General features: G+C 35.9%; 1 protein-coding gene across 7 annotated transcripts in view; it reads right to left on the bottom strand.

The window, feature by feature from the left end:
- Window positions 1-20,663, bottom strand: part of LOC148948866 (uncharacterized) — a 289,113-nt gene that overhangs the window by 5,759 nt on the left and 262,691 nt on the right. For all 7 annotated transcript variants that reach the window (XM_089094766.1, XM_089094770.1, XM_089094772.1 and 4 more), the window contains 4 exons: window positions 16,703-16,885; window positions 13,778-13,990; window positions 10,424-10,543; window positions 2,737-2,877 (listed from right to left, as the gene is read on the bottom strand). In XM_089094766.1, coding sequence (XP_088950892.1) covers window positions 2,737-2,877; window positions 10,424-10,543; window positions 13,778-13,990; window positions 16,703-16,885 — 657 coding nt within the window. The remainder of the gene's footprint in view (window positions 1-2,736; window positions 2,878-10,423; window positions 10,544-13,777; window positions 13,991-16,702; window positions 16,886-20,663) is intronic.

The raw sequence follows: 20,663 nt of genomic DNA, 5'->3' as shown, positions 1-20,663 counted from the left end.
TGATGGGAAGGTTCCATATCATTATCTACTAGGTAAGTTCAAGCTCATCATGTTGGCCAAGAGAAGAAACCTCCTCTGCCTTCGTATAGTGTTCACCGATTACGTTCCATTGATTACGTTCCGGGTTCTCTGATATGGTGAATGTAATGATGAGATTTTTATTAAGATCCTTTGACTTTTGTGGGTGTTTTCCCCTTTTTTGAAAAATCCGGCATATTTTCTCAGGCACGAAACATTCATACAGTAATATTAAGCTTAAGAATTTTATATGTTTGGAATACGCATAAAAAGTCAATTCTTTTGATATATTAGTTGTTATCAAAATTCCATTTTTTAGAGCTTCGGCTATTATTGGACCGTGTCACTCCTTAATTACAGCTCGTTACCACGAACTATTTGATAGATTTTTTATTATTTTTACTCCACTTCATAGATGGCATATTTAACTGACTTTATTCTATAATTATCTTAAACTGATCAGATACCAGCAGTAAGATGTCACTAAGGCAGAGCCATTGTATCAGAGCTGATCACTAGACTTCAATAATTCTCTTACTAATTAAAAAATGGATTTTCCCCTTGTTATTCCTTCGTGTGATAGAAGAAAATTGGCCCACTACAAAAAGAATCAAATTTTAACTACAATAATAATAATAATATTATTTGTAACCCATTCACATCAAAAGATAGATAGTGGAGTCAATACTTTAGAAAAGAAACGTGACACAAAACGAAAATCAACAATAACATTAATCAGCAATAACATTAGGTGATAAAGTTAATAAAACAAATGGTAGATATAAAAGTAATATTCGGAAGATAGAATTTATTTACTATCTTTTGATTCCTATACGGAAGAGGAAGAAAGAGAAGGAATTTACAGAAGCGGAAATAAGACGCTCAAATATCACTAGAATCCTTTTCCCAAAAAAATAGGGTGAAGCCCAGAAAGGGAAGGAACAGAATGATCTGAAAATGTAGAATAAAGCTTACCAAGGGTAATACGATTACATTTTCCTCGTTTGGCTAAAATTTTAGAGTAACCTAATCTGGATCTTCGTTCTAGCATCCCAGACGGCAAGGCCGTACCCAGAGGGGGGTTAGGGGGGTTTGAACCCTCCCCCCTCCGAAATGTTTGTCTGACTCGTAAAAACGTAACAAAAATGGATATAAAAATTTTTTTTTAGTTTTTTTTATTTTTTTTTGTGTAACCCCCCCCCCCCCGATTTATTTTTTAGTAAAACCCCCTCCGAAAAAAATTCTGGGTACGGCCTTGCCAGACGGGGATGCTGTATCTATGAGACATGCAATTTACTTTTAAATACTGATCAATAATTCTTGAAGTGCTGATGAATGAATATGCCATCCATTTTTTTGTGAAAAAATTAACGAAGAACGCAATTTTGAAAATTTTTGGGGATTGACAACTTCTTTGGTACAGTACAACTTGGAAAAAAAAATGGATAATGACTGTATTAAAACCAAGCTAAGACCTGATTCGTTGTAAAAAAGAAAATAGAGGCAAAAAGTGAACACTTGGCACCTCTGCCACCTTTTCATGAGCAAAGCTACCGATAATACTTTGTCTTATTGCAATCTTTTCCTCATTAATAATCCAAACATAGGAGGATTTGGAGGGGTTACCATTAGTAACTTTAAAATTTTCCCCGTACCCCCATGAAGGAGTTTCTGTGACCCATAAGCCCTATGTCAATGAACTTCCCCACCCCAAGAATAATGAAAATCTACAGCAACAAAAAATTCCCTTACCATCGCTTAATTTTTATGTATTGTCAAGATCAGTGGGACACTTAAACATAGGAATCTATAGGGGGCTGTCACCTGAAAAAAATTTAACTTGAAAGTGAATCGTTGTTCATTCTTAACTATAATGTGTATCAGTTTAAACTAAGTTTACACTTTCAATTCAGGAAACAATTAAAGAAATTCTTGTATCACACTGCTTTTCTATTCACAGAATTTAACAAATGAGAACGTAGAGATAAAACGGGTATAATAATTAAGAAAAAGCAATGGAACAAAAAAAACAATAAATTTAAATAATACACATCCGAATACTTTGTTTCAAATAATTTTTGTTTTATTTTCCTTTATCAAAGGAAAATAAATGAATTAGGCTAAAAAAAAAAAAAACAATAAATTTAAATAATACACATCCGAATACTTTGTTTCAAATAATTTTTGTTTTATTTTCCTTTATCAAAGGAAAATAAATGAATTAGGCTAAATAAAACACAACATATGAAGAAAAGCAAAAACAAAAACAAATATACAAAACTCACATCTTAATAACTCCCAAATCTCTCTGAATCAATCACTGTAAATAGCATGAATATGCAGCACGTTTCTTTTGTTTTCTGTTTTTTTATTTTTTATTTATATATTGTGTTAAATTTGGCTTAATTCCTTTTTTTTCGTCGATAAAGGCTCACAAACGTGGAGACAAAGTATTCAGATTTTTATTATTTAAATTCTGTTGTGTTTTCTTTTCCATTGTTTTGTTTAATATTATGCCCGCTTTCTCTCTATGCTTTTATTTGTTAAATTTTGCAAACAATTTTTTTTTCACTTATACATATTTTATAGTTTCTTTATACAAACGAATTTCCAAGTAGATTAATACAAAAAGAGGATTAATACAGAAACATCGATCTAAAATTCATGAACGTCAGTGATATTTCTAAATATAAAATCTAAAACATAAAATAAACTCACTTCTCCAACAGATGTTGCTAGTAAACTGACAATCCTCTCATGAGGAACAGCTACAACACTTGTTCCATTAATTTCTATAATCCGGTGTCCAACCCTGACTCCTCCTCTTTCAGCAATACCGCCTCGTAACAAACTGCATATCTAAAAGAAAGCAAAAGAACAAATTGTAAACTCAATTCATTCAAAACACACCTGAGGAACAAAATTTCCAAGAAATAGTTAACGACGAAGCTCTTGACAGCCCGTGCAGCTAAAACATTCAGTTCCAACATCAATGGAACAAGCAAAAGAAAAATAAATAAAAAGTGGAAGGACAGCATAGACGAATTAATTTTTAATAAACTACAAACAGGATGCGTTTTCGGTCTTTGCGCTTATTGTTCCCTCCCACCAGCGTTTCCTAAGCGCACTTGAAGCAGACAATACCGGCTATCTAGTTTGTATTTAACTGACCGGTCATTATTTAGGTCGTGTTTTATTATACCGGTCTAATCGGTTGCACATTGCTGGTTAAGTCTTTTGGCCAGCTCCTTGTGCTTTTTCTTCTCTGCCATATTAGATATGATTTCCTAAACGCATTTGATGTAGACAATACCTGCTATTCATGTCCTGTTTAACCGATTACCCTACCAGCGTGGCCAATTACACGTTACAGGTTGTATGTTTTGGAGATATTCTTGCGCTTTTCCTTCTGTAGCGCCAGTGAAGGTTTCCTAACAGCGTTGCCAATGTGGTACAAGTGTTCCGTTTTAGTGCAATTTAGAGGTCCTGGTATAAGTCAGTAAATTTGGAAATATTGTGGTGCAATACAAAAATTCCTGTGCACTTTGGTTTTATTTGCTCCTCACTGACTTGGATATCTGTTTGAGTTATAGTTTATTGAGAATTTTCTTTCTGTGTCGGCAAATTTTTAACTTGCTGTTCAGGGGGTACAAATTAATCTCTTGCGGTACAATTTTAGTCAGAAAACTGATGCATTTTATTTCAAAGCGTTGGCAATGCTGTTTTCTAATATGTTTGATGCAGTTGACAAGAGCAAAACCTGTTTTTTACGTACGATCACATAAACCATATTGATTCCGTCATTCTTGTCAAATATGTGGTTGCTATTTCCTTGCTCACGTATTACAAGGCTTTATCTATATTACCTCGTATCTATTCAGATATTAAACCTACATATAATACGTACCCAATATCTGAACTATTACATTATTACCACAAGGTGATAATTATACGTCTTCATAAACATCGGAGATAAGCAAAATGCACAGGCACAGAATACAACAAAAAGTAAACGACAAGAAAAATATAGAACTAAAAAAAAGACCTAGTAAGAGATTTTTCAAAGTTCCCCCTAGATTTTGAAAAAATACGTTTTTTTATTTTCGTTGGAAAAATCGAAAATTTTGCAATACTTTATCTGTATTACGTGGTATGTATTTAGATAATAAATCTATTTGGAATACCTGCAAAGTTACTCAATCATTATAAATTGTCAATGAACGTCATTATCATGCAACTTCACAAGCAACGGAGATACAAAAAGACACATGCAGAAAAGACAACTCAACGAACCCCCCCCCCCTCAAAAAAGAAGAAAAACGAAGGACCATTTGGGTCCAAAAAGACAGAGCGTAACCTTAATCTCTTTTAAAGATGAACTAAAAAAAAGTGAGAAAACTGCAGTGTTCTGCAACGTGTTCTATTCATTCAAACATATTATACAAGCACATAATTTTTGACGAGAGAAATTCTAGTCAGGGATTCTCCCCCTTTCTAAAGGCAGACTTTGAAGACAAAATGTATTTTTCTATGTCGTAGTACAGATGACACTCATAAACCGCACGAAACAGGGTGAAGCAGGATAAGAGCAGGAAGAAAGGCCAAGAAGGCCATTCAGGCCACAAAATTACATGAAATCCACTGTTCACGATAAGAATATAGCATTTGAACATAAAAAAATGGAACATATTTATAAGAAGTTACTAGGAGCACCCGTATCATTGTCAGTACAGAATTTTCTTCTCTAGTATTCCATATGTTGTTGGATCAAATTATTTTGGTTCATAGTCTATGTTGCTAAGAAAAGTGCTTTTGATATTAAATACAACAAAACTTTCTCGTTGATCCGGCTTGCAGCGGTAGCTACCAACCTAGTAAGAGACGATCACGTCCAATGTTAAGAAATATAATAACCCATAACTAGTAAAAATAGAGTCAGATCAAAACAAAAACTACATCATTAGGACCACCTTTTCCGAAACCCCTATGTAGGAAACTTTCTATCCCTTGGCTTGAACAACAGGGGAAATATATTGGCTTGAAAATCAAGAAAAGTGGCACCTACTACAGCATTCTGCCTAAACGGCATGTTTTTTTCTTTTCTTTTCCACATATAGCTTGGCACTGGAACATCGTAGAGAGCTGTTCAATAGCTCATTTCAAAAGAAATTTATAGATGTAGTGACATTTGTAATTTAATTGTAATTTGTAATATTCTTACAACAGAAGCAATTTTTCCACTAAAAACTGCATTTTTATAGCCAATCTTGATAAATTCCAACTATCATAACCACTAGTATGCTTACCATTGTACCATCGGAGACTTATGAAAAATTACATTAAAAGACGATCATTGGAATAACAAACCGTTGTATACATTGGACTTAGTTAGCCATTTGATTGTTTGAGGTTCGTCTCTTACTTAGGCGGTTCTAATAGTGCACTTTTTGTTTTGATCTAACTATTTTTAGGAGTTATGGGCTATTGTAGTTTTTACTATGTCCGGGTTGCAGGGGTAGCTAGCAACCTAGTAAGAGACGATCACTTCCAATGTTAAGAAATATAAAAACCCGTAACTCCTAAAAAAGAGGCAAATCAAAACAAAAAGTACACCATTAGAACCGCCTTGTCCGAAACCCCTAAACAGGAAATTTTCTGTCCCTTGGCTTCAACAGCAAGGGAAATATATTGACTTGAAAATCAAAAAAAGCGGCAGCTACTACAGCATTCTGCCTAAACGGCAGCTTTTTTTTTCTTTTCTTCTTCCACAGATAGCTTGGCACTGGAACATCGTAGAGAGTTGTTCAATGGCTCATTTTAAAGGCAATTAATGGGGTTTAAAACATTTTGTAGTTAAAACAAATTATTTTTAAAATAGAATCAATTAGTTTACGAAAAACTGCATATTTCATGTTAAAGCTTGAAGAATGACGTCATAATCGTATAACAGTAAAGAACAAACTTCCAGCCCATAGTAACTAAAATAAGATTATAATTTCATGTTAAAGATTGATCAATGATGTCATAGTCGTAGGTTGTAGCCAGGTCGTCTCTTACTATTCCAATTAAGTAAAAGCCATAGTTGTTTTCTGTTTGTCACACGTTTCCAGTTTCCTGCAGTACTTTTGTGCCACGTGTAAACAGGGAGACAAAAGAGGCCAGGATCAAGTGCGAAGTGGAAGAAAAACCGAAACTGTTGAGGTTTAGGTAGTAAATAACCAAGTCAACAATTGATAAGCAATGGAAGTGTACCTGACAGACCTAACTTAACTAATTTAAACTGTGTGAGCTTATCAAACTGTACACATCAGACAGTTCTGGCAAAAACTACGGCCATCACATCAAAACGTTCTCGAAAAGAGGAGGATTATGAAGAACCTTTTAGCAAACGTATTAAAATGGTGTCGCCCTGTTTGCAATGCACTAATTTTGTTTGGCCACGCGTTAGTGGGGAGTCAAAAGAGGCCAAAAATCAATTATGAAGAGAAACGAAAGCCAAAAATGTTGAGTTTTAGGCGGTCGAAAGCTGCTCAACAATTAATAGAGAGTAGTGGAAATGGACTTGACCGACCTAACTCAGCTAATTTAAATTCGGTGAGCTTATAAAACTAAGCACATCATTATATTATAAGCCAATGTCTCAGAGACAAAGCTTATGCATCTACGACCCTTGCGACCCGTGGGATTGAACCTGCCAATCTTCGGTCAGAAGGTACAGCTTTATTCACTACGTCATCGCAAGTTATTATTGACAATAATTCTTCTATAACTTTAATAATTTATTTTAATCAGTAATAATTTAATGGCTAATGTATATAGTTTAGCTAGGATGAAAGTGAATACACAACATGATGCTTTTTTCTTTTCCTCTTTCGTAATCTAGCAATTGCTTCTGAAGAACATTAAATTTTGAGCACCGAATAGGGCCCTAAAAGGTAAAACAGTTCTTAGTAACCCAAAATTTAAAAATATATTCCTAAAAACAGTTTAGCATCTTCTTTCTTTTCTTTTTTTATTTTCCTCAGATAAACATAAAGGATCGATATAGCTCTTCATAACTGGTATTAGTCAAGTAGTTATTAATAGAAGTTTTGTTTAGACTTTAATTTGACAAATGTGTAAAAATTATCTGGGGCAAGAAATGAACCTGCGGCCTTCGGAGTAGAGTATCAACACGACTTCCACTGCACCATGCAGGCTTCAAGGGAGTCAATTTTTAAATAGTTTATATTATACTTAAATGGTCCGGGTTGCAGCGGTAGCTAGCAACCTAATGAGAGATCACGCCCCATACTAAGAAATACAATAATTATATTAAAATACGATCGTTAGAAAAACTAACCATTGCACATATTGGCCTTAGTTTACTGATGATTCTTTGAGATCCGTCTCTTACCGTTCCAAAGAAGAAAAAAGCCTAAGGCTTTTTCCTGTTTGTAATCAGGTTTATATCTAGGTTTTTCAATACCACGAACTGAATAGTAAGAGCGACCCGGCTCAATAGTAACCGAGTCTCTAAAAAATGGAATTTTGATACCAATAGACACATTAAAAGAATCGGATTTTTATGCTGATTTTCAATATTTAAATTTCGTCAAGTTTAGTTTTACCCATCAAGATTTACGAGCCTGAGAAAATTATAGTAAAGAACGAAAACTGATGCAACAGAAAAATCTTAATCAAGAACGTTTGAGAGCTCCTGCTAACGAGACATTTAGACATAGTTGATTTTTATTTTTCTCTGCCTTGCTTTTGAAAATCACTATAAGGAAAATATTAAGTTATAAAGCGAGCACGCGCGCAAAGACTGGCTGTAAGGAGGGATTAAATCATAAAATAAGAAGAGAAAATGAAATGTATAGAAAATATAAAAATTATTGTAAAATAGAAAACATCTCGAAACTTTAGGGGGGGGGGGGGTAAAGTGCCGTATAAGCCTAGAGAACTAACTGGAGAGAAGGAAAAATGTTAAGAAAAGGATTTTTACTTCATAATATACAGAACAACTATAGTTAACACATTTTGCATGCATGTAACCTTTATCATCACTTCTTTCAGTGTTTTCCCCCTTTTTCTAAGAAAATTATGATTTTTTTGCAATAACATTAACTTAGTTTTGAACAGTCTGCTAAATGCGGCACTATTAACTGAAGATTCTGGCCGTTTTTCTGATCTGAAACAAAACACTATCTATGCTTTCGTTTTCGTAGAATTATCTTCTAGCTAGGATTATTCTCATATTATGAAGTAAGAATTGTTTTCTTAACATGTTTCCTCTTCTCCAGGTAGTTCTCTAGGCTTACACCCAAAGTGCATTCTAAATATTAAATAAAATTATTTTGAACAATCTCAGGGGAAGCCTCACCATATCCACTATTGTTTAATGCAATAAATCTATAATATTAATACATTGTAGAGTGCTTAGCCCCTTGAGGCTGAGAAACAGAAATTATATATTTCCGGTAGTTTAACCTATTTCTGAACGCGTTGAAATACACGAAGCATTCAAGTGCCAATTTATTTCACTGTTTTAAAACGATTACGCTTGTGATCACTTGGAGATAATTTTGTGTTTATTTATATTTGGTTTCTCCTTGTTAACAGGGCATTATATACTGAGACATTAGTAGAATACCATTTGAAATCTTCTGAAATTAAAAAAAAAACACTTTACCATTGTTTACAAAAGCAAAATAAACCAATTCTCCAACCCCTACCTTAGATAGATCTAAATGACTTGTTTTTCAAAATATTAAAATGAAATTATGTGGCATTTTAACCCCACGCCAACTCAGAAATAAATATACCATAGCCACCCCCCATTCCCCCTCCTAGATTTTGTCTATGCCCATTTTTTATTATTTAAATCAAAACAGATTTTTCAACAAAATGTGGCTCAATGACTGATAACAAACAGGAAAAGAATTTCAACACCTTTGTCTACCCTACAGCCGAGTTATGAAAGTCAAATTAAAGTCAAATTTGTCTATAGTACAGCAATAGACAACTAAAAGTCAAGTGATTTTTAGTGACTTAAAGGCAAGGTACAGGAAGCTCTCTACGAGCTCCTGCGACAAACTCTCAGTTCTAACCCTTCATGCCACTGTATATAGTGCAGCGAAAGATAAACTGTAGTAAACTGAGCCAGAAATTGATAAACTAATAAGACGCAAATACATATTATGATGATCTGGAATTACCACTTTTTATTAAGATAAGAATCTGGAAATTAACCGTAAAAGAACCACAGATTTTGGGAAACCAAAATATGTGTGGGCATAGGAGGAGATTGGGAAATACCCATATCCTTGCTTATGCAAAGGTGTAGCCCGGAAAGCGTGGTTGGGCCAACCCTAAAAACATTACTGTTTATTGTAACAAGTGCCCTTTTATATCTTTTATCTCTTTGATTTCTTGTCGTCGCTAAATTTTTGCTTAGGATTGCTTTGAAGTATTGTAAGTGTCCTTGATTTTCTTACAGTTTATAGTTATATCTTCGTTTCTTCTTAATCTGTGGGACAATAGTCTCAGCACCGATTTTGTATATTAATACCGTTATTGGGTTCATTAATAGTAATCAATATTTAAACTGAAATTCTCCATATCAATACTTATACTTCTCATCAATGCCCAGTAGGGATGCCTAGCATAATTATTCAGGCCAACCCTAAGTAGAAACACTACCCTAGTATTAATCACCATATAGACTTACCCCCTTACCCCCTCTAGAGGCCATACAATATACACTTTACCACCAAATTAAATCCAATTCTTTTTTTGTGGGCTAAAGTCACCCCAGTGTCAATTATTTAAACAAAGAAAGGCCCTGAAGCAAAATCGGGCTTAGTTACTTATAATAAACATCGAAAGAGTTATAAAACCATTTTATACGATACAGCCAAGTTGTTAAAGCCAAAACTATCTATTGTATAAGAATAGAAAACTCAAAACCGAGTGGTTTTTTGAACGCTAAAGTAAACTAAATCTTAAATATTTAAATAAAGAAAGGCACGTTAGCCAAATTTGGCTCAAGGACTAACAATAAAAAGCGAAAGACACAACATCATTTTGTATGCTATAGCCAAGTTTTCAAAAGCCTTTTTTTTTGTTCAACCCAATGTTGGTTCTTTTAATAAAAGAGGCTCATAATTTGACTTGGTGACAAATAAAAAACAGTAAACGACTTACAAACCATTTTGTACGCTAAAGTAAAGATATTAAATCCAAACTTAAAACAAAAGTTGCCCACGTATTGTACAGCAATAGATAACTTAAAGCCAATGGTTTTTTTTACGCTAAAGACAACCCATATTAACAACAATAACTATTATGAGTTATTTTAACCAAAACAGGTTCTTCCATCGAATTTGGCTAAGTGACAAATAAAAAAGAGTAAAAGACTTACAACACCATTTTGTACGCTAAAGCCAAGTTGATACTTGGTATCTGGTCGTTTGATCTTGACCTCGACTACTGGCGGACAAGGTACCATAGTCATTTTTACAACTGTTGCTGACTTAGAATTCTGAAATTAAAAACGAATTGAATATGGAAGAGACAGTAAGTTATAGGCCACTTTTTCAACATAGATAATTTATAGCAATACAAAAACTGTTCTCCAATTTTTCTTCCTTTCTCTGTCATTAAAACATGGAGGAGTCAAATTCCCTTATTTCTATTCCTCAAAAATCTGGACTAATGCCTAGTAGCTCTTCTTTTTCATCGCAATCATCACTGGTTACACACAGTAGAATATTAGATATTGGTCTATATGAATATAGGGTACTTTTTAGTTATTTAGAACACACTCAAGTTCTTGATCTGAGCGTAAGATCTGAGAAAACCGGTTTCATAGCCACAAAGATAAGTGACGGGTGACAGAAGACACTGGACTTCTATAATTTGGGTTATATATTTGCACATTCGGGGGGTGGGGGGGGGTAAAGTATAGCGGGTCTGAATGCAGAATGTGTTAGCTACAATTATTCTGCATGTCATGAAGTAAGAATTATTTTATAGCTCAACGCTGTCCAAACACTTTACCCCCCCCCTTATGTGCAAATATATAGTCCAAATTATATAAGTCCAATGTATTATGTCATCCGTCACTTGTCTTTGTGGCTATGAGACCGGTTTTCTCAGATTCTACATTCCGATCAAGAACTTGAGTGCGCTCTGAATAATTAACAAGCACCAAATACAGTTCTGAATTTAAATACAGACATGCTAACTTATAGCCAAATAAAATTCAAGGGAAATATACCACAAAGTGCACGTGCTAGAGATTTAAAAAATTCTCACTTTTGTTAAAACAATACTGCCATACAATTTTTAATTGTCCCAGAGTAGAGATCATCATCAGAGTAGAGAACAACAGCCACCAAAAAAAAAAGAAAAAAGGAGAAAAATACGACAAATTCTGAACTAATTATAAGTAATTTCGAGAATAATTTTAAATGGCTCCACCTACAAGTTAAGCGTTTTAAAAATTAATAGATGTTATTAGGAAATCAAAAGTATTCTCTCTGACAAGAATTCATTTAAATTCTGAAACTAAAGAAAAACCAATAAATAAATTAATAGGAAAAATAGCCAAGAAGAGGCACTTAACTTGCCTAAAACACCAATAACATCACTGAACCAGGATTTACTGAAAACGATCTATCTTATTCTTTATTGCCGATGCATGCAAGCGAAATTAATTTCACTTGCAAAAATTTAAAAATCGCATTTTATTTACTACAGAGCGTAATATCTATTTTTAAAGTGTTGCTATTACTAATTATTTTGAGGAACTGACTGGACTATTCTAGCCCAATAAGCCAGTCACACTGATCTCGTCAAGGTTCAATTGACTACATTTCTTAGTAGAAAAGCTATGTGAAACTTAAGAATGATAAAAAGTAACTAATGAGACTAATTCCTTACTAATATCAAGTTTCTCGGGGAGATTTACGAAAGAATTTATTTCATGATGATGAGAAGGAATGATGAAAAGAGGCCAATCATTTTTTTCCATACTCTAAAAGGAGCATGTAGAAATGCGCGAAGACTCCTCTATGGATGAGGTCGGGCCACAAGAGGGGCAGCCCCCCCCTCAGTGAAAATTAAAAATTAAATGCAAGTCATTAATAATTCCAACTACTTACCAGCTGTATAAGACCTAAGATAATTCGCCCCGGACAACCCCCCTCCAATGGTTTGTAAGGAAAGGGATATGAGCTTGATGAGGAAAAATTAGGTTATCAGAGGCAACGCTATAGCGTTTGCCGATAGTAAAGGCCATATGGATTAAAACAATTTTCCCAGAGGCACTTCATATGGAAGGGGTGGTCGAATAAACTTCGGCGAGGGCTCATTCGACTGAGAATTTGAAATTTCCAGTGCCCTTTTTAAGAGTCAAAAGGGATCGGAGGGCAACTAACCCCCTCCCACGCCCTTCTTTCCCCAAATGCATCAGATAAAAATCTTCAGACTGTCATTTTGTTAAAAATAGCTCACAGATCAGATATCAAAGATTCCGAAGTCGAGAACAACCACCCAGAGCCCGGGGGCAAGTGTTATAAGTTAGGCCCCAGGGGCATATATGGTTCTTATGGAAGGGGCACTCGTATAAATTTCAAAGGGGCTCATTTGATCGGAAATTGGAAGTTCTAGTTAACTTTTAAAGAGTGCAAAGAGATCAGAGGGCATCTAGCCTCCCTTCCCCCACCGCCCTTTTTCCCCAAACGCATCCGATAAAAATTTTGAGATAGCCATTTTCGCTAAAAATAGTTCAAATATCAGCTTACAAAAACTCCGAAGTCGACACACGATCCCAGAGCCCATTGGAAGGTGTTTGAAGCTATGCCCCTGGGGTATATAAGGTTTTTATGGAAGGGGTAGTGGTATAAACTTCAAAGGGGGCTCAAAAATAGTTAAAAGATCAGATGTAAAAACTCCGAGTCGACACAACCCCCCAGAGCCCGGGGGCAGGCGTTGTAAGTTATGCCCTGGGGCCATATATGGTTCTAATGGAAAAGGTGCTCATATAAATTTCAGATGGGGCTCATTTGATTTTAAATTGAAAGTTTTTAGAAGTCAAAAGAGATCGGAGGGCAACTAGTCCCCCCCCCAAGCCCTTATTTACCCAACCGCATCCGATAAAAATTTCGAGATAGCCCTTTTGTCTTCGGGGTTGAAATAACCCACTAAAGCCCAGGGGCAGGTGTTGTGAGTTATGTCCCGGGGGCATATAAGGTTTTTATAGAAAGAGTGGTCGTACAAATTTAAGAGGGGGCTCATTTAATTGAAAATTGGAAGTTCTAGTTTCTTTCTTAAGATTCAAAAGTGATAAGACGGCATCTACCACCCCGCCCCCACCCACTCTCTTTTTCCCCAAATACATCAGATCTAAATTTGGAGATAGCCCTTTTTGTTCGAAATAGTCAAACGATCAGATAACAAAACTTCGGGGTAAACATGGCCTCCAATAACCCGGGAGAAGGGTTGTAATTTATACTCCGGGGGTATATAAGGTTTTTGTGAAAGAGATGACCGTAAAAGCTTCGAAGGGACTCAATTTATTAGAAATTGGCCAGCCTCTCCCCCCCTCACAAATTTTCCCCAAATCCATCCAATAAAATTTTTTAGATAGCAATTTTATAAAAATGACCTGATATTATTATTAAATCTATTGTCGGTTACATTGTGACGTCTTTCGGTTATATTGGGCGTTATTTTTCTCTGCATTCTATGTATAAATTTTTTTTAAACTTACCTTAATATAGGTTTGACATGTTGTCAGTGGCAGGCCTACTAAGCTGATGCCATTGATGGCAATGATCTGGTCACCAATGTTTAATTGACCACACCTAGCTGCGGCACCACCTGGCATCAAATTTGCTATCACAACTGTTGGCAGCATAGAGCCCCATCCAGACTCTACAATGACCACGCCAAGGATTTCATTCCTCCCTTTTGGGACTATGACCTAAAAGAATAAAAGAACATTTTAACATATATTTAATACTATACTTAACACTTAACAACATTAGCAGCATACTTAACACTACGAACAGTTATGCTGCTTAACATACTTAAGTCTACGAAGGGTTATCGCTGCTTTGGCCATAATTTCTTAAATAAAACTCATATAGCAGGCCGATGGAAAGGAAAGCAAAACATTCTTATTTGGCTTAGTACTATATCCACTAATATTTACAACAAAAGTGCAGTTTTCACACCAAACACTTTAAGAAAAATTAAACAACTTTTTAATTTGGCAATACTTGAAATACAATTTAGCGACTTCACTGAACTACCTAACAAAAACGAATAATGTGAAGAATTATATAAACGCAATTGAGACAAGAATTTCGGCGTAACATTCCATTTATTCCGTTACGATAAATAACAGTTCAAATATGGATAAATCCTTTTATAAGACAGTGAAAAAACAAACAAAAAAAGTACTGGATATTCCGAGCACATATACAGTGACCGTCATCAGCAGATATACTCGAGATATCTAGTATTTTTTTATTGTTTTTTTTTTTTACTATCTAATAAAAAGATTTATCCAGGGCCGTATCCAGGATTTTTTTCGGAAGGGGTTTTGTAAAAGGATTTTTTTTCGGGGGGGGGGACAAAAAACCTTATAAACTCATCAAAAATCTGTTTTTGATGAGAGAGAGAGAGAGAGAGAGAGAGAGAGAGAGAGAGTGAGAGAGAGAGAGAGAGATAGAGGGAGAGAGAAAGAGAGAGAGAGAGAGGGAGAGAGAGAGAGAGAGAAAGACAGAGAGAGAGAGAGAGAGAGAGAGAGAGAGAGAGAGAGAGAGAGAGAGAGAGAGAGAGAGAGAGAGAGAGAGAGAGAGAGAGAGAGAGAGAGAGAGAGAGAGAAAGAGAGAGAGAGAGAGAGAGAGAGAGAGAGAGAGTGTGAGTGAGAGAGAGAGAGAGAGAGATATAGAGAGAGAGAGACAGAGAGAGAGTGGGAGGGGCAGGGGGGACACACAGAGAGACAGACAGAGACAGACACAAACATACAGACGGAAACACAGAGGGAGAGAGCGACAGAGACGGAGAAAAAGAGATAGAGGGAGAGGGACAGAGAGAAAGCGAGAGAGAGAGAGAGAGAGAGAGAGAGAGAGAGAGAGAGAGAGGAGGGAGGGAGGGAGGGAGAGGGAAGGCGAGAGAAAAAGAAAGAGGGAGGGGAGAGAGGGACAGAGAGAGAGAGAGAGAGAGAGTGATTAAAAGACCCGATTATAGGCCATTTGGTCTATAATAATAAATATGGTAAATTAGGCCAGCCAAAGGATGGAGAATAAGCAGTAGGAAAAACTTGCTCGGCCTATAAAATTTGACTTACAGAAATAGGCCAGCAAATATGGAAGAAAATCATCTACTATTTTTTCCAAATTAAAAATTTAAATGGCTTTTTTCTTTATCTTTAATGCCAATGGCTACACTAATTATTGGAACTTTAAAGTAAATTGACTTAAAAGTAACTAATTTTTGATGTTAAAATTTCGCTAAGTGACAACTAATGTACAAATTAATTTGGCTGCTTAAAAAACAAACAAATCTAGCTACATTTATTCATCCATTGTGCCCAGATTTCTGCAAGTGACACTTCTGTGAGGTCAATTGCTGAGCGAGCTTTCCTGCAATGTCAGGAAAGGTGAGGGTCGGACAAAAAGATTCACCTAAAACATTGTGACAGGGAGGAAGGAACGGTGACAAGGAGGTGTCCAAGAGTAGATTTCATTAGGTAGAAGAATGGTTAGGCAGGGAGAGAGTAAATTCCAGACATAGAATATAAAAAAATAATGTGATAGCAAAATTATATTGAAATAATGAAAATGCTACAACAGCTATTTCGCAATATTAACAAAAATTGGAAATCATAAAGAACATATCTTAAACAAAATAACTTCTTTGTATTTCTGATAGCTTCAAGCTAGACAGCTAGTAGCACTTCCAATGAGTCATTCAGAATTCAAGTTGATTAAATCCATTTTTTTTATATTCTGCTGCAAAGGCAGCAGATTCATAACTCCGTAGTCCATGAATATATTCCTTGAAAAAGCGACTGAAAACGAACAGCATCAACCACCATTTACTTATCGAATACAAAATTAATTTTCAAGAGACCAGTTCGACTAAGTTAACAATAAAATGGTCTAAGGGCAAATTTTCCCGATAAGTGTTTTCTCCTTAAAACCTTTTGTGTATTTTTCGACCGAATGTATATACTTCAAAAAAGTTTTTTTACGAGTAAGATGCGCAAGATGCTATATTTCAGGGGAGTAATTGGCTATGGGACAGAAGGGGGTGGGGCAACCGTCCCTAATACTCAAGTTTTCTCTCAGACCCCAGTTTGCTCCCAAGCTGAAATCTAGTTTCTCAAAAATCTTGTCAAAACTAAGATAAGCCTGCATAATTAAAGCATTCACAAAAACGGGTCAGTTTTCTTTAGTATATCTTTGCCTTTGTTGTACTATATGGCTCATTTTTTGGTTTTCAATGTCACTTCCACTTGATTTGTAAAAAAATTGGCTCCAACTTTACCCCCTCCCCCCACAGGATTTTGGAGAAATTGCGCCACTGCTATATTCATCCGAATATTTCGAAATTTTACAGTTATGTATGCTTCTGATCTTCAGGAAAGACCTGTCTACCCCTCCCTCCTTTGACAAACTCCTACCTCTTTCTGAAGGTCTTTCCTAGAAAACATGGCTAGTTCATCTCCAAAAATCTCTTGTGAATTTAAAACTTCTTGATAATCAATTTCACGTCCAAAACTCTGATCCTCAATCCCATTGGCCTTCAAAAATTCCACATAAGCCACTTGAAATGCTTGACCAATCGATTGAGCGATGAATTGAGCCTAAAATGGAAATTCTCTGTTTAATATTTCATAACTACAACATTCTCTTAGAAAAAGAAATATGCATATAATACGCCGGCGACATTAGTCAGTTCTAACTGAATTAAATATAAAAAAAACAAGTTTTCTCAACTGAAAGTAAGGAGCAACATAGAAACTTAAAACGAACAGAAATTATTCCGTATACGAGGAGGTTTCCCCCCTCTTTAATACCTTGCTCTTTACGCTAAATTTTTACTTTTTGTCCCAATTCTTTAAGAACAACTCCTGAATCACAAGCGTTTAATTAGAATAAGAAGCTTTGTTAAAAGCTCAAAAATACTTAAGCGTGAAGAGCGAAACATTGATGGGGGGGGGGGGGGAGAAACCCCTCATATACGGAATAATTCCTGTTAGTCTTAGGTTTCAATATTGCTCCTTACTTTCAGTTGTAAAAACTTGTTGTTGTTTTTTTTTTTTTTTTAATTTCTGATCATTTTTCAAATAATGCTGAGAACTCCATCTTCCCCCCATGAAAAATTCCCTTCCCCCACAGAAAATTCCACGAAGTAGAGTTCCTCCGACGTAAAATACCCCCCTCCCCAAAAAATTCCCTCCCGACAATTCCATCCTAGATGGAAATCCTCCAGGGAAATTTCTTGCGGACGATTTCGCCTAAAAAATTTTCCTTAGCATACTCTCATTTGCAAAAGGCTTTAATCTCTGGGCGTTTTTTAAATCATGATGGATATTCCCCTTCGTGGAAAACTTTTCCGGGAAGTCCCCAAAACTCCAGTGGAAAGATGCCCCAGCGGAAAATTCCTCCATGAAGAATTCTACCCCATTGAGAAAACACTCCAGAATAGCCCATCCCCGCTGAAAAGTTCCCCCGGAACATCTGTACATGTTAAATGTAGTTACCTAATATTAAGTAAGATAAATTAAAATAATTTTATAAAGGAATTCTGGCCAATCCCTCAGTGCAGATTTCACCCGGAAAGATCATCCACGGAAAGATCCCTCCCCATCGAAAATTTTCATCGTAGTACATCCTCCAAAGCAGAAAATCCCCCTCCCCCCCAAAATTTCTGTATACTTCTCAATAACAAATACTTTACGTAAACAATGAATAAATTTCGTAACTCATACCCCTTTCCCCAGGACCTGTGGGGGGGGGGTCATGTTATCACCAACGGCATAGTTATTGGATCTTTGAACTATACTGAACAAAATGGCTGAACAAAAAGTTTGATCGGACGACTTTGGGTTAAAACGGGGCGGGGGAGGGGGCTAGCTACCCTCCAATCCTTTAGGTTATGTTAAAGGGAACTAGAACTTTCAATTTCCGATCAAATTAGCCCTCTCCCGATCTTCTAGGATCATTGGTTCGATACGATCACCCCTGGAAAAAAATAGACACGCATCCGTGATCTTTCTTCTGGGAAAAAATACCAAATTCCACATTTTTGTATATAGGAGCTTCAAATCTCCACAATACGGTTCTCTGATATGTTGAATCTAATGGTGAAATTTTCATTGTGATCGCTTGACGTTTTTTTAGGGGGGGGGGGGGGAAGGTTCTCCCTTTTTCAAAAAAAGCGCAAATCTTCTCAGGCCCGTATCTTTTTATGGGTAGTATTAAACTCAATGAACTATATATATTTTGAATCAGAATAAACATTCAATTCTTTTGATGTATCTATTATTAGAAAATCTCTGTTTTTAGAGTTCCGGTTACTATTGAACCGTGTCGCTCCTTACTTATAGTTCGTTACAACGAACTGTTGGATAAAGTTGGTGAGTCACATGAAAGTGCTGTTTTTAACAGAATTATAAATTCTGTTAGCTACCGCTCAAAGTCTAAGCGAGGATAATTTTCTTAGAAAGTCAAGCTAAATGTTCCAAGACAGCTAAAACGAGAAATGAATGTGAAAAATCAAAGAAAAAAAAACAACTAAAAACACAAACCCCTCACTTTCTGCAAAAAAAAAAAAAAAAAAAAACCTAGAATTGCGCCTGACTAAAATCATTTGTTTTGGAATCTGCAAAAGTCTTTTGCTATGTCATATTAAAGATTAATAATTAAGCTACAGCAAATTATGCAAGCAAGACTGTTGGTGGATCTAGTGAGGAGCGTGAGGCGAAGGCGGGTAACTGAAGTGAAGGGCGGGAGTGAAGTGCAAAAAATTTTTGTAAGCCTTATGAGCACCAAACAGAAAAATCACATATGAAGTATTTCATCAAGATTTAAGGTTATAATAGCGATTAGAATTAAATAATAAATCGAACTTACATTAATGAAACTATACAATAATTAATCAATAATGACATAAATTAACAATAACTATATAATGGTCGAATTGAAACAGTAAATTATGAATTAAACAATAAATAAAAGAAATGGAAGATATGTTAGATAAGTGAACGATGTTAATCAGAATTGGTGTACAGTCCTGCGCAATATGTGGGTAAGGGACATGAGTACCAAGGAGAAGAATTACATTTGAAGTGATTTCAATGGAATTTGAAATCAGCGTAGTGATTAGTCTACGGAAAGAATGTTCCAATACAATTAATGTATTACTCAAATTAAAATTAGAAATAATATCTTCTTAGCAGAGGCTACACTATAGCGTTGCCTATAGTAAAGGCCATACGGCTCCAATATTTTATTATTTATTATTTTTTTTCCCAGAGACGCTTCTTATGGAAGGGGTCGTTGTAGAAACTGATTGGAAGGTAACTAACACTCCTTCCACGCCCACCATTTCCCCAAAAACATCCAATCAAACTTTTGATATAGCCATTTTGTTCAACGTTGTTGAAAGTTCTGGAAATTATTTGTTTGAGCAAGACACTCCCCCCACAGTCTTCAGGGCAAGAGTTATAATTTATGCCCTGGGGGCATATATGGTTCTTATGGAAGGAATGCTTGCATAAACTTCAGAAAGGGCTCATTTGATTGGAAATTGAAATTTCTAGTTCACTTTTTAAGCGTCAAAAGATATCGGATGGTAACCAGCCCCCCCCCCCCCAAACCCTTTTTCCCAAATGCAGCCAATACAAATTTTAAGATTGCTATTTTGTTAAAAATAGTTCAAAGATCACATACCAAAAAATACGGTGTCGACACACCCCCCCCCAGGGCCCGGGGGCAGGTGTTGTAAGTTATGCCCTGGGGGCATATAGGCTATGGTTTTTATGGAAGGGAGGCTCGTATAAACTACATAGAGGACTCATTTGACTGGAAAGTGAAATCTTTAGTTAACTATTAAAGAGTCAAAAGAGACTGAAGGGCCCCTAGCCCCCCACCCCTCCACGCCCTTTTTTCCTCAAACCCATCCGAATAAGAACTTTGAGATAGCCTTTTTTTTTAGATATTTCAAAGACCATACAACGAAAACTCCGGGATCAAAACAGCCTCCGAGGGCAGGTGTTGTAAGTTATGCCCTGGTGGAATATATTGTTCTTATTGAAGGGATGCTCGTAAAAACTTCAGAGATGGCTCATTGGATTGGAAATTGAAAGTTCTAATTCAGTTTTTTAGAGCCAAAAGAGATTGGAGGGCAACTAGCCCCCCCCTCCCTCCCCAAAGTCCCTTTTTCCCCAAATGCATCCAATAAAAATTTTGAGACAGACATTAAGTTAAAAATTGCTCAAAAGTCAGATAACAAAAACTCAGGTGTCGTCGCAACCCCCAAGGGCCCGGGAGCAGGCGTTGTAAGTTATGTCCTGGGGCATATATGATTCTCATGAAAGGGATGCTCGTATAAACTTCAGAGAGGGCTTATTTGATTGG

Source organism: Artemia sp. Qi Xiang Cuo, chromosome 9 (genome assembly GCF_049724085.1).
Source record: "Artemia sp. Qi Xiang Cuo chromosome 9, ASM4972408v1, whole genome shotgun sequence".
Classification (NCBI taxonomy): domain Eukaryota; kingdom Metazoa; phylum Arthropoda; class Branchiopoda; order Anostraca; family Artemiidae; genus Artemia; species Artemia sp. Qi Xiang Cuo.
The sequence above is the reverse complement of the archived record's forward strand: the minus strand, read 5'-3'. Positions and strand labels throughout refer to the sequence as shown.